General features: G+C 40.3%; 1 protein-coding gene across 1 annotated transcript; it reads left to right on the top strand.

The window, feature by feature from the left end:
- The first annotated feature begins 9,395 nt into the window (after positions 1-9,395).
- On the top strand, positions 9,396-12,666 carry LOC310781004 (sterile alpha motif domain-containing protein 3-like). The gene is made up of 6 exons (XM_083641540.1): positions 9,396-9,443; positions 9,808-9,895; positions 10,031-10,195; positions 10,504-10,707; positions 11,843-12,014; positions 12,099-12,666. The coding sequence occupies exons 1-6, from the start codon at positions 9,424-9,426 to the stop codon at positions 12,221-12,223; spliced, it is 774 nt and encodes a 257-aa protein (XP_083497666.1). The 5' UTR covers positions 9,396-9,423; the 3' UTR covers positions 12,224-12,666.
- Positions 12,667-14,919: the final 2,253 nt, after the last annotated feature.

Raw genomic sequence — 14,919 nt, forward strand, 5'->3', positions numbered from 1 at the left:
CTCTCAAACACTCCGTTTCCTCATTCTCAAATGATGCTGCTGCCTCTTTACACGTGATCTCCAGTGCCTGTACAACCCCTCTGGGTTCTCTGCCTCCACCAGCAAAACTACACCACGTCATTCTGTAGGCACTTCCGCCATCAGAAACTCCACCCCCGCTACTCTCCCTATGTTACCTTCATCGCTCACATCATAGATGCACGCACGCGCATCCTCGTCCATCTTGACCCCGCCTATATAATCAACATCCGGGGTATATCTCAGCCGGAGAATCTAACACCGTTTCTCGATTATATTTAGCGTTATTCCTCTTTGATCAATTATCCCAACACGTTAACCCTTATCTACTAAGTACATGCTATATTTTAACCAATATCTATTACCCTCGTAAACCCTTCACGCGCTTGTTCACTCAGGCGGAACAAAACTTTACCCAAAACATATTTCCACCCGGACCCCGTTACAATGCTGCTCTCATAGCTCTCACCGTTTCCATTTTTATAACCGATAGTGTAAAATTTTCACTCACCCTTAAATGTGCTAATCTCGCTATCTTAACTCTCCCCTTTGATGTGATTATCGCGCTTTTCGCTTCTTTACCCGACGGACTTAAAATATAATTTAGTTCGTTATTATTTAACTTGTTGCATAGTTCATGCTAAATGGCTAACTGATTTAGCATCACACGAGCTGTCTGTTTGCATAGATACTCGCCATCCTCACAGGGCTCATAATCGCGTATATTGACTGTTCGATATGTCTACGCTTAAACCATCTTTTCAGTATGACCCAGATAGTTACTAATAAGGCAATTAGGATAGGGTTTATCACCCCCATCGCCACCAAAAATCTCCAGGACTGGAGCAGACCATTTGTTGTAAGGACCGGTTCAATAACCACTACCCTTGTTCCGTTGCTAATTGCTCCTCTTAAAAGGGGAATCTCTATTATGATATGGCAAAAATACTGTCCGCTGTGGCTGTATCTAACATTTGATTACGTGTAATTAGAAGTAATTACACCCGCCTCCCCTTGACTCTGCTTCACAGAGTTGTTATATACTTCAGTGGAAAGTCTGTGTTGGCAGTATTCTGGAGTTCCCACTCTGTTAAAACACCAGTTTCCCCTAACTTTACGCCCCTAACTCGGCTTTAAAACTACATCCCAGAGTCAAGGACGACCCAAGAGGAATTTTCACCTCCCCCGATGGATTATCCAGAATATGCAGATTTGGATCTGACATAGATATCATTGTTACTGTTAGCAACAGCAGAATTGAGCGTTCCTGCCACATTTTCATTTTAGCATATCAGAGGCGATCTCTCATACTCCTATTCCTCCTAATTTTGCTTGAGTTCTAATTTATATGGCTAAACAGGGCATTCAAATTATTTTATTTAAACTCGCTCCGGTCTCTGTCAAAAATCTCAAAGTTCACTGTCAATAGTACAGTCTTTCTCAATGAACATATTCTCAACTTCCTATAACCATATCAAAGGTCGCCACAAGAGCCACGCTTGCCGCAGCCGCTTCCTTCTGAGAACACTGCACCCTCTGTTATATGTCCCTTCAAGAACAACTTACTTTCACTTCTAATGTCTTCCTATAATACAATGAAGCGCCGGGAGAATCAGTAGTCCTATTAATGAAAACTCTATATCCATCCAATTTGAAAGTTCGACTATTTTTGCAGTAAAACCCTCTATTGAATGTGTTTCAAAATAGCCGATTACCGTGGCATTCTCGCAATGAATAATACTCCACACATGCCACCCTGTTATTGTGGTTTCTAAAACTCCCCCTATTTTAATAAAAATTATTAAGGCAGGCATATAAAATCACTTCACTCCCGTCAATTGACAGTTTTACTCTGACAAGGCGTCCCTTGTCAGAATCGAACTGTCACTTTTGTGCCCAACTGCACTCCCTTTCCCAATCCAGGAGTGTGGCTAATTACACAATTTATTCATCCCTCTATGTTATATAGAAAATGTTCTTCAATCTACCTGCAGTTTTGATCCTAAATCTAACGAGTTTTTTCCTCGTTCATCTTGCTTTATTCCAGATACACAAGCAATAGAATCCTATTGTCTATGCCAGGACTATTATCGGACTATCGGACTCTCGGAATTTCGGACTGTCGGACTATCGGACTGTCGGAATTTCGGACTGTCGGACTGTCGGAATTTCGGACTTTCGGACTGTCGGACCTTCGGACTGTCGGACTGTCGGACCGTCGGACCTTCGGACTGTCGGACCTTCGGACTGACTCAGTTGCTCTACCCTCTCTACTATCCTGTTTTCCCCTAGATTCTGGAACGATATATCTAAATACTATGAGGTATTGGAAATAATTATTAAAGCTAAATTTAGATGAATTCTAAATTTTAATAAAAAAAATTATTTTCTGACACCACTGTAACGAACGAATTATTTTGACTTAATTGTTCTACTCTTTCTACTATCCTATTTTCCCCTAGATTTTGGCACAATATATCTATTGTTATGAGGTATTTGAAATAATTATTAAAAATAAATTTGGATGAATTCTAAATTTTAATAAAATTTCATTTTTATTAGTGTAGACGCCACCGTAACGATCCCTCTACTTCTGCGGATCGATGCACCTTGGTGGAGGTAGAGGCTTATCTACGCCTTAGCTCTAGTGGTTGGTAGAGGCTTATCTACGCCTTAGCTCTAGTGGTTGGTAGAGGCTTATCTACGCCTTAGCTCTTGGTTTTTCCTCTTAAGATAGGAGTCTCTCTTTTTCACAGATGCCAGCTCCCGTTAAGGACCCCGTGGTGGTTTCAGTTGTCACCGTAAGGTTTCAACCACCGGTATGCACTGGTCAGAATCTGCTATTTCAGTTAGACTCTTCACTCAAGTTAGGTGTGTGTGTGTGCTAAACTACTCACTCTTCACACAGCAGTGTGCCAAATTTCACTTTCACTTTCAAAAAAAAAAATGATGTGTTGATTTTTAAATGTAGATAAAAATGTTTGATTTTTAAATATAGAAAATGTTGATTTTTAAATGTACTTATGTATTATCCCAAATTCTCGCGCTTTAGGAAAAATAGCTCTAAATATTATTCTCTTTAAGAAATAATTACTAAGCACAGCTATTTATTCACACGCCAGTAATGAAAGTGAATTTGGGACGCACTGCCCAGAACCTTAGTGTCCGATGAGGAAGCTTCTAGTAAGGCAACTGGGTGCACTGGTTTCGCACTCTGCTTCAGACCCAGTAACCAGCTCCTTACCGCCTCATTCTATAGGGTTCCAGAACCACTCCGAAATGCTTCTCAGAATGTTCTCCCAGACACTGTGACCGTTGCAACACCGATTGTCACTTGTTAGCATGTGCTAACAGTTCTTTTAAATTTCACTTTCAATTACACACAGTTTCAGAGTCAGCGCTAACCAGAGCACTATTAACAGACTTCTGAAATTCCTCCACAGTAACTGGTTAAACAAATACAGTTTTGCAGATATCAGAAAGAAAGAGAAAAAGAAAAAAATGTTTCTAATGCTTGATTATCTTCCAAACCCTTAGTCAGGTCAAACCCCCACACTTTCTCATGAAACTGTCCCTAGCGTTTGATTGTCTTTCAAGCCCGTAGCTTGGTCAAACCCCCGCGCTATCCTGGAACTATTAAACTACTAAAATGTTTCTAGTGCTTGATTATCTTCCAAACCCTTAGTCAGGTCAAACCCCCACACTTTCCCATGAAACTGTCCCTATGTCCCTAGCGTTTGATTGTCTTTCAAGCCCGTAGCTTGGTCAAACACCCGCGCTATCCTGGAACTATTCCTAGTGCTTGATCATCTTCCAAACCCTTAGTCAGGTCAAACCCCCACACTATCTCTGGAATATTACGCTTTTAGTCCTATATATAATTTATTCTCCAGACTTAATGTCGGCATTCACATTCATTACCTTCAACCAACCTCTGAACATCAGATCCTTGATTTACATATGAAAATGTGCAGAATTCAATAAAATAGGCTTCCGCTTACCTTATACGAGGTGGCCACCCTTGTTAGATCTGATGCCCAGGGGCTGGACAAAGTCCCTCCTACTCAGAAAACGTCAAAGGGTCACCAACTATTGGAAATTAGCTATTTGACCAATCGATGGATGTAAAAGATGATTGAAATCAAGATGACTTAATTTCCCCGTGCTCGTTATTTCTGGTGGAGGGTGAAAGTGAAAGAGAACAAACGACACCAAGTCCTGGACTGAAGTTCAGCTGAAGCTCAGGTCTCATTCACGACACAACAGTGTATCCCGTCAAAAAGTGCTCTTTATTCCGGAAACATTCATATATATATACTGTCAAAGAGAGGCTGGGTCTAAAAGAGGAAGACCCCATGTGTTGTGAGGCAGATTACAAGATGCACCCACTCATTGGGTGTGTCACCTTCAACTGTCAACGGTCTTAGGGGTGTATTCTAAAATGTATACGTGCTCTTCTGCACTCCAACTTGACGAGCTGAAAAAACATGTTTGTTTCATAGAGTATCAAAAGGACACGAAACCAGCCTGTAGACAGGTGCACATCCTTAATAGTCTAATGTTACGTGTAGTTTCACCTAGAACTGAAACTCCTGTCTGGGGCCCAACTTCCGTTAGTATAGTTGAGCAAACATCTCAGAGGCCACACATTATTGGAGCTTACTAGGCTGACCTTTGATCTTAAGGAAACTTGGATTAATTCCAACAGTAGTGAATCCCACGTAGAGAAGCGATTGAACCGGTCCGTGGTGAGGTTTTGCCTTTGAACTTGTGTGTGGAAGCTTGACACCTCAGGGCGTATCTCAACGTCGAGTTCAGGACTGATGAGTTCAAAGGATTCAGGTTTCTCTCGCATGTCCTCATATGGTCTATGAAGGAAAGCTGGACCGCTGAGCCATGTCGTTTTTGCAAGGTGGGATGCAGGGACAGCCCTGGATGCGTGATCAGCCGGGTTATGTTCGGTTGGTACACACAGAGAAATAGGGGTATCATTTCTGTACTCAAAGGTCCATTTGTCATAAAAGTACCCTGTACGTTACGGAAATGGTCCTCATGGTGACAACTGTGGACCTTTGTCTAATTTTAAAGGTACAAAATCATTGCTGGCCACATAAGGTACATAGTTGTACTTTTAACAAGCAGGGAAAGGATTCTACAGCAGGCAATGCTGTTTTAATTTTAGAAAGAAAGAAAGAACTGATCTTATTTTAATATCTAATTTAATTTCTAATCTAACTAATAGGCTAATAGGCTATAATCAGATTTAGGCATAGGAACCAAGGGATGTTATCCGCCGTTTATTTTTCCATAGACATGCTGATGAAGGGCAAACCAAGCGATTCAGCTATATTTCGAATCAGGAGAGACCATAATAACATTTCATTCAAACAAAAAAAGTGATTATATTTCTTTTTGATATAGCCTATATATATTTTCTTTTTTATTTATTTTTTTGGTCTGAGTGAAATGTTCTATGGTCTCGAATATAGCTGAATTGCTTGATTTGACCAAATAAAACTATTTTATAAGTTTTTTTATGGAATCGAAAAATAAATGGCGAGTGAAATCCCTTTGCAGGAAGCGGGCGTGACTCTAGCAGTGATATACGATTTTACAGCAGAGCCGTTTTAATGTGGGCTCTACCGGGTTAATAAGGCACTTTTATAAGTTTAGAAAAAATTTTAGACGGTCAAAGTAACCAGTTAGATTACCCCTGTGTGCTTTGTTGATCAAAACAACAGCTATTTAGAAATCTGCGTTTCGTTTTCGGAGATCAGAGAGAACCAGAAGCAGCCATTCGCCTCGCTCTCGCAGCCACAGCACACCTCTTTCCGAATGAAGTTCGGCTTTCTTCGGCCCGTAAGGCACTCTGGGTATTAACTCTCGTTACTGCCACTGCGAGACCCGAACCCCATTTTGTCCCCAGACATGAAAGGGTAACATGGCGGAGCCTCCCGTTTTGTTCAGTTTGGCGCTTCTTCCTCCTTTGTTGTCCAGCCTTTCCACGGATAAACTAATAGAAATAATTGTTGAAGCTGGGATACAAGTTTCAGAAGAAGAGGCAAGGAGATTCAGGGGTAAGTAACCAGTCTTATCGTTTGTAATTAAAGTTACTGTAACTGCTACATAACGTTAACGCTACTAGCCTAACTAGTGTCCAGAAACTTTTCCCCATAGTGATTTTGTTCATTTTAACGTTAATCAAGTACATTAAGTATGCATTACTCCCAATTGTATTGATTTCAACTGCTTTGTTCGGTAATTTATCCTATTTGAATGTATTTTTTTTAGAGAATGACGTCTATGATTCATTTTGCTGCTTGTATAAACCTCTCGAATGGCCAGAAAATACGGAATAAAGCAGTTTCACGTTAAGAACACTTGAATAAAATGGCACCGTTAGCGCCAAAATGCCTTTGTTCGTTTTGGCTGTTTTCTCTCGCGACCTGGTTCTTTGTTTATTTCTGCCGCGAGCAGGCAGTAGGCTTTAGGCTCCAGTAACACATCAATACTGGAGTAGCATGCTAATTTATTATGTTTAAAACGTGATTTAGCTCTTTACAGCATTCCAATTTATTTCGGGGTTGACTGGTAACGTTAGTTGACTGATTTGCTTTGAATTACTGTACTTTGGGGTGTGTGTGTGTGTGTGTCCGCGCCCGGCGTGTGTGACAGTGGATGCTAGGTGGGCGGATCGATCCCAGAAATATCGATACTACCATACTATGTCTCGTTTTGAATATGGATACTAGCACTAGATGCTAGATCTACCCAGTCTTTTATGTAGGACTATTTTAAGTGCTACATAAATTCATTTAGATCAGATTTAGCCTATTGATTATGCATTCATTCACCTCATAAACCATGACACACTGCTCTATCCTACACGAAAGCAGAAAAGCAGCAGCGTTTAAAGTCAAGCTGAAATGCTAAGCACATTCTTCTGATTTGCTTTGTAGTTTCCCTCAGAGGGTAACATTTACTTTCTGTGTCCAGCGCCTGTCTGTGTGTCCAGTGCCTATCGTGTGTGTCCAGGGCCTGTCTGGCCTTTCTGTGTCCTGTCTGGCATGTCTGTGATCAGTTTGACATGTAAGTACTGGAATACCTGGACCTGCCTGTTATGTGGGGACTGGGGAGGTGTTTAAATAGCTTTAAATAAATAAGAAAATAAATACAACGTTTGCGATTTTTGGCATATTAAACAACATATTTGATACATAATAATTACTTTAAATCAGACATGCATATATATGCATGCATATGTCTGATTTAGTGATGATGATGATGGAGTGAAATAATCTGTGTGTGTGTAACAGCCTGGAAATGCTTGAATTTGACTTTGACGTGTATGACGGTGTATGAACCCTGTTAAACAATAGTTTCACTTTGTCAAACCAAGTGATTCATCTATATTTAGAATCAGGAGAGACCATGTAATATTTCACTCAAGACACCCCACCCATGCATTTGTTTGTGTGTTTACATTTGTCCCACACATTTGTTGTCATTTTGTCTCAGAGAATGAAGTGGATGGAGAAACGGTGGATTGTGGACTCACTGACGCCATGGTTGGATTCCTCTTCTGTGGTTCCTTCAAAAAGCAAATAAAATTCAAAAAGTTTGTGCAGAAATACAAGGAGGGTGAGACCATCATTGCATTAGAGCCAATACCAATTCAGCCTGTGGAAGCCCCCCAAGCTCAGCATTCAACTGGTCCAAGGCAAGTGCATCTCCATAAGAGGCAGTTGTGTTTATGTGCTGCTTAAAGGGATACGCCAACATTTTGAGAGATACTAGAATGTAGATGCCTCTATCTTCACTTTGCATTCATTATAATGTGAGATATACAGCCCTCACTGCTAGTAGCTTAGCGCTACAATTAGGGCTATGGGTTCAAATTTCATGAATCGATTAGAGTCAGATTCACAAGGTTCTGTATAGATTAATCCTGATTTGATTCTGATTCAGTTAGTGATACTGAAACATGTTTTTTGAGCTGTAACCAGAATAACATGACTGTCCAGTTATGTAACATCAATACTGGTATTAATATTGATATTTGACAGTAGGAAGTATATTTCCAGACTCATTCCTGCGGTGCTCTATATCGCGATTATGGCAAAGGGCGAATCTCGCAAAAATGTTGCTGGATCCCTTTAACAACATAAAAATTAATCAATATTAATGTTTTATTATAGTGATAGTCAGTTCATAATAGGAGAGTACTCGAATATTGAAATTACTTAAAATGCCCATCCCAAGTAAATATTTTGTGAAAGCATCAATGGTCATCCCTACAATATCCAGGGTTCACACATTCATGGAAAACCTGGAAAAGTCACTGGATTTCAAAATCTATTTTTCCAGCCCTGCACAAGTCATTGAAATCATTGGAAGTTTTGGAGAAGTCGTGGAATTAATAAAATTATTGACGGTTTTGATAAAGTCATGGAATTCACCTCTTTATATTGCTAGCTAGGTAGTAAGACCCACCAATCATATTGGTCTCAAGTTTTTGGCATAAGAAGAGATAGATTTCAGGGATGCAAACAAACAACTAGTCACCTTTAGGTGACAGTCACCAAAATAGGCCAATCAAGTGAATGTTTTTTGAAGTTTTGTTTCCCCCCTCGTACCTGTCACCTTCTTCACTCTCGAGGAGTATGCATCCCTGAGATTTGATTGTCAATATTGCCAAGTTTCCATTGAGCAGAAAGAACAGGCCTGTCTCGTGAAATCATTTCTACTACAGGGTGCATGCTTTTCTCAATCTTTTTCAAATTTGGTTCAGTTTATAGTTGATCAGACTTCCATGTATTGTGGCTTTCACTGTTCAATAGCCTGTAATAGAGCTCAACAGTCATGTGACTTTTCTTGCCCCAGAAGTTAATTCCCCATTCATTTTCTCCATAGGCATTTAGAAAAATCCTTATAATGAGTTTTATGGCTTGAACCAAGCCAACCAGTCTTCCAGAGAATCGTGTGTGACCAGAAAACATTTCACTTTCAGCAAAAACAAAAAATAAATGCGGCGAAAAAAATTATATCTTTTCCCCTGCACTTATTTTTTGTTTTTTGCTGAAAGTGAAATGTTTTCTGGTCTTTCACGATTCTCTGGAAGACTGGTTGGCTTGGTTCAAGCCTTAAAACTCGTTATATATACGGATCTTTCAAAATGTCTATGGAGAAAATGAATTTCTGGGGCAAGAAAAGTCACATGACTGTTGAGCTCTATTGGGAAACACTGTCTTGTTGCATTGCAGTGGTGAACCAGCCCGCAGGAGACTACCGGCTGTGATTGTTGTTCCAACCTTTCCCTATGATGTCCAGATGAGGCTTGATGCCAAAGACCCATGTCACAAAGTGCCAAACATACACAACAAAATAACCAGAGTGCTGTTTGAAATGATGGCAGCTTACAACCTGTAAGTATAACTGCAGACCTGCCAACCTGCACACATTTTTCACACCATGCATGCATTTTGGCATCAAAGTACGCTGGTACGATTTGTCAGTTAAAACTACGCAAAACGGCGTTGATGCCTGTGAACTCAATGGTGCGCATGCAATATCTAAGCGTCTCCTGTGTCGTGAATCCTACTTCACCCTGTGCTGTGGCAATAATCTGACCAATTGACAAAAGGAATGAGTAGCCAATCAGAGGCAGAGGAGGGCGGGTCATGACTTTGCCTTCAACTTCTGCTACTACAACTTTACTACTTGTGGCTTTCATAGATTGTTAAATGATCTTGAGGTTGATTTGGAGTATGTTGCTGCCTTTTGGGCTAGGTATCCAACCAATGCAGAGTATGTTCAAGTTGCCAAGGCACTGATCGTGAAATACCCTTTCCTGAGAGATACGGAGGGGAATGGCTATGTAAGTTTTTCTTTTTTTCTTTTCAATCTTCAGTGATATCTGTATGTACTGTATATATTTTTGCACTGGCTATTGTTACTTACTTGCTGGCATATGAAAAATTGTCAAATCTCAAATGTGTTTAATTTTTTCTAGCACACCTGGCACATGTCCCTAAAGCGGAAATTTAAAGCAGAACGTGCACCACTGGTCGGCGACAGTGAAGTCAGAAAGCTGAAAGAGAAGTTTGGGCACAAAAAGAAGCCCAAAGTCCCCACTACATCTGGGAGTTTGTGTCGACGGGCAGCTAATCAAACATTTGTAAGTCCTTTGCCGTATGCATAGTTCTCAATGTTTTAATCAGTTTTACTTTTTTCTTTTTCTATACTCCACTCCCATCCTTCCACTGACTAATGATTAATGCAGTTCAGTGGACTTTTTTTTAATCCAAACCACCTTATAGACTTTTGGCATGTATGTTATCTGTCACTATCTGAGCATGATCTAATAATTGATTACATTCAAATAGCGCTTTTCCAAGTATCTTAAGTCTTAAATCTTGCTTTACATATCGGGGGGGGGGGGGGGTAACAACTCATCCACCATCTGTATCTATGCTTTTGCCAAAGGAAATGCCAGTTGGGGAGGATTCAACGTCTGTCGAGGCCCATGTGAACGTGCTGCAAAATGAGTATCGGAAGACGCATCCAGACATCCTGACTGTGAAAGATCGCATGGTGCGAACGTTCTCCTGGAGACGCCGTGAAATCATCGAAGGGATGTCCGTGGAGGATGTACTCAAAAAATACCCATTCTTAAGGACGCCTGCTGGAGTAAGTATGGTGAAAACACCTGAATGTTACAGGGGAGCATTATCAATCTGTCAGGGGTCATTAACTATATTTGGCCTATGGCAGGGTCCAAAATTATTAAATTACATGTTAACACTTTTATTTTTACCTTTATTTATATAGGAAGGCCCTTGAGAGCAAGCTCTCATTATATAAATATATATTTTTTTTATATAATAAATCTAAACATTTTCTAAATTCATTGGTATTCTCCGGGTCGGATAGGAAGCACCCACAGGCAGCTAGTTGACGATCCATGATCTATGTGATAATTTTGGATATTGTGAAATTGGAAGTACCGGTATATAAAAGTTGAGGTAATACTCTGTAAAGGCCACAGAATTTAGGCTTAAAGCCAAACAGAAACTAATCAACCACCCAGCCAAATTTTAACAATTGAAATGTAGCCAAGTATATCAAATTTAGGATAAAAAACCATGAGGAGGCGTGTCTGCTGAAGTGCTGCACAACTTGATACCGGGTTCCCTCATGTCCTTGAAATCCTTGAAAGTTTGTGAATTTGAGAAAGAAAAAATCAAGGCCTTGAGAGTTTTTGAAAATATACATAAATAGATGTGTCATTTTATTTTTATTTTGTCTCTGAGCTTATGTAAAGCCTGAAAGTTCTTAGATAAAAATGCTCAGTGTTGTAACAATAATTAACCGTGATCTGTGTCTCAACTGTTGTGTTGGGTCCTTGAATTTGAGGGAATTGAGCATGGAAAGTCCTTGAATTTGATGTTCAAGGTGGTGTGGGAACCTTGTTGATATATTGTGATGCAGTTTTTTGAATTTGTAGGGTAGAGGCACTCCAGCCTGATTGGGTCGCAGAGCTTATTGTGTAATAAGTATTGAGCATAACTACGCCCCCTTCAAACCCAACATCAAGAACAGTACAAAAACTTAAATGGCAATACAGTATTTAGGATTTTGAGTCAAACTACGGTAATGTCTAATACTTTTATATTCTTACTATTATTCACGTCAGACCCTAAATTACATAGTAAAAGGTTATTGTGGATTTGGGTTTCCAGGGGCTTTAACAGCATTTTATGAGCTACAATTACATTGTCATATACTGAATGTTAATCATACTGTCTTCATGTGTATTCTACAGTTTTTTGACGAGGTTGACCGAATCCATCCATCAACAAGCAGCTTCTGTCATCGCTTCAGGGAGGGCTTCGCCGGTGTTTTGCCAAATGTGCTCAAACTTGCCATGGAAAAATCTCCCCAAGCAAAACACTTCACCGACGCAAGAAAGGATGCCCTGTCTGAAGATCTACCAGGTAGTGACATCACCTTGCTATGAACCACATTGCACACTTGAAAATGGATGTGATTGTGAAGATGGATATTTTTCTGCATTGCAGGAATCGACTTCAGGGCCGGGCTTATCCTCTTGCCATCCATCTTCAGAGAAAAGATCGAACACTTCATCAAGATGGGAGAGGTAGGCATCTGGATTGTCCTGCATGGCGGAACCTGTTGCTTTTAATTTCTGTTACCATGTAAACAGTTTAGAGCAGCGCACTCTGCGGCTTATCTAGAGATTCGCTGCCTTGTCTATTTTTACTGCATGACATGCATGGTTCCCACCAAAATTAGACGGTGTGTCCCGGTCCTTCTGCACACCGCAGCCTTGCCCGTTGAAAAGAGGACATGACACATTTGATCATATGACTAGTTCATTTGCATTTCACCTCAGACAAGAAGACTGGACACTGCTTTGAAGTCTGAAATTTACCTAGATTTGCTAGAAAGATGAACAACATTTCAACTTATCGCCAACTAGGGCGCTGCTAGATGATGGCACTAGGTTGACTGTACAGTAGAAAGGATTTGGAATGTTTTGATTAAACAAAACAACCACAATCCAAGTCAGAACAACAGCATAGCTGTGAGCCTGTTGGAATTCAAAATCCTTACTACCAACACTTAACTAGCCTGTAGGCCTACTCCACTACTGTACTGTACTGTACTGTACTGCAGATAGTGACATCATCTAGCAGCGTCCTAGTTGGCAAAAAGCTGAAATGTTGTTCATCTTTCTGGAAAATCTAGGTAAATTTCAGACTTGAAAACAGTGTCCAGACCTTTGAATCCGCCCACTCCACCGAGTTGAGTTTAGCTGCTCTTTGGTCTGGCAACGTCATATGCAAAATGCAAACAAACTAGTCATATGATCATGTTTCATGTCCTCATTAAATTAACTGCTGTCCTGCTCTTCCTGGAGGGAGGAGAGAGGCTGCACTCTGTGGGAAGCGCTGTATCATCAGACCTCTCTGGATTAGATAAGTAGAGAAAACCGGCATCCGTCATACCAATTTATTACCAAATGATTTGGGATTCAACACTTTAGTTTAAAGCAGGGGTGTCAAACATGCGGCCCAGGGGCCAGATGCGGGCCCCCAAAGGGTCCAATGAGGCCCAAAGGATGACTTTGCAAAGTGTGAAAATTGCACTGAGAAGTCCTTCAATCCAATGTGATGCACTTGTGAAGGCTAAGAGGTGCCAGGTTTCAGGCGCAAGTTAAGTCGCCTATTCATGGTATCTGTATTAATCATTAAATGGTCAGCTATTTTCATTACCTTTGCTTGACTATAGAGAATTGCACAGTTGCCATCAATTGTAATCAGGGGTGTAGTGGTAAATACAGAGGTGGATAAACTATCCAAGGTGAGTTGTTTGCCCTCATTGATTGATACAGTTGATCTGAAAATAGGTGAGTAAACTATCTGCCTCATTTCAAAGGGGTGGGTAAATTGCGTTTATGTTCTGAAATGTAGTTTTTTGTATGAAACCGCTCAATCAACTACATCTCTCGTCTCTATACGTCATACCAACACGGCCTGGCGGAAGAGACGTCACTTACTCGACTGGTTGTGTGTAGTTTCCTGATTTTTAACTTAGTGCAACAGTTTTACGACATACAACTTTCTTGACATGAAAGTTATCTTTTAAATTGACAAACATATGTTCAAATGGCATAAAAAAAAATATGCCTGTCTCCGTTCACCACCATTCATATTTTTTTCAGATGCTGGTGCGAATAGAGTCAAAATCCGGGTAAGGCATGTGCACCAAGAGATTTCATCCGCCATTTGCCCATAGACATTTCGTAAAATGTAATATTGTTACTTGGTCAAACCAAGCAATTCAGCTATATTTATTTATAAATGGACCAAAACTCAGGCAAAAAAACATCGAAATAAGGGTTTCTTTTTAAATCAGATTTTTCTTCACGTTTTGGTCCAAGTGAAATGTTCTATGCTCTCCTGATTCTAAATATAGCTCAATCGTTTTGACTAATTAATACTATTTGTGTAAGCATTTTACGAGATGTCTATGCGAAAATAAATGGCGAATGAAATCTCTTGGTGCGTATGCCTAACCCGGAAGGGGGCATGACTTTGGCTCTCTCTATAGGGACCAAGCAGAAGGGTAGGGACTTTAGCTCTCTATTGTGCCTAGGCACAGCATTTGGGAACCACTGCACTACTCCACTGTATGTAGCTAATGTATTGTCTGGGTCATCCTATCCTACTACTAAAACATTTCATTGTAGAGCCGTACTTCAAACTTGTCACACACATTCATACCTGGAAGCTGACCAGTACAACCACAGTCTGATCTGCTGGCCACTGAGCAGCTCCACTGGAGTGGTTGGGGTTAAGGGCCTTGCTCAAGGGCACCTGGTGCTAATAGACCAACTAAAAAAAATCTCGTCTTTGAAATAGTTCAAGAAACCTTTATTGCATAATAATGCAAAAAGCAAATACATTACTGAAAATGAAAAATGTCTAGCAAAAAAAAAAAGAAATCAGGACTGTCACCAGCAGTGCGTGTACCGTAAATTCCGGACTATAAGCCGCGGCTTTTTTCCCGTTTTTTGGCCTTTTTTGCCCCCTGCGGCTTATATAACGGTGCGTCTTATCTATGGATTTTTTCCAAAAAAAAAAAAAAAATCTCTCTTTTTTAGCACTCTTTCTAACTATAAATCCACTTCTGTTTTAATTTCCTCTCTTGCCCTCTTTTAACAACATAACATAACATAACATAACACAACACAGGTAAGCAGAAAGAAAAAGACGAAGCAATCACGCCATGAATGAGGAAATGACTCACCTGCTGGAGGCTGGAGATACACCGCTTGGGCTAAACTTTTACTCCGTGAAACACTATCGATTAAGT

The sequence above is a fragment of the Poromitra crassiceps genome (assembly GCF_964638095.1).
Source record: "Poromitra crassiceps genome assembly, chromosome: 8".
NCBI classification, from domain to species: Eukaryota; Metazoa; Chordata; class Actinopteri; order Beryciformes; family Melamphaidae; genus Poromitra; species Poromitra crassiceps.

Bases quoted from the DNA above. Each gene is read 5' to 3' on its own strand.
- LOC310781004 (XM_083641540.1), top strand. From the start codon at position 9,424: ATGATGGCAGCTTACAACCT. The intron at 9,896-10,030 runs GTAAGTTTTTCT...AATTTTTTCTAG, and splicing joins ATACGGAGGGGAATGGCTAT to CACACCTGGCACATGTCCCT. The intron at 10,708-11,842 runs GTAAGTATGGTG...TGTATTCTACAG, and splicing joins TCTTAAGGACGCCTGCTGGA to TTTTTTGACGAGGTTGACCG.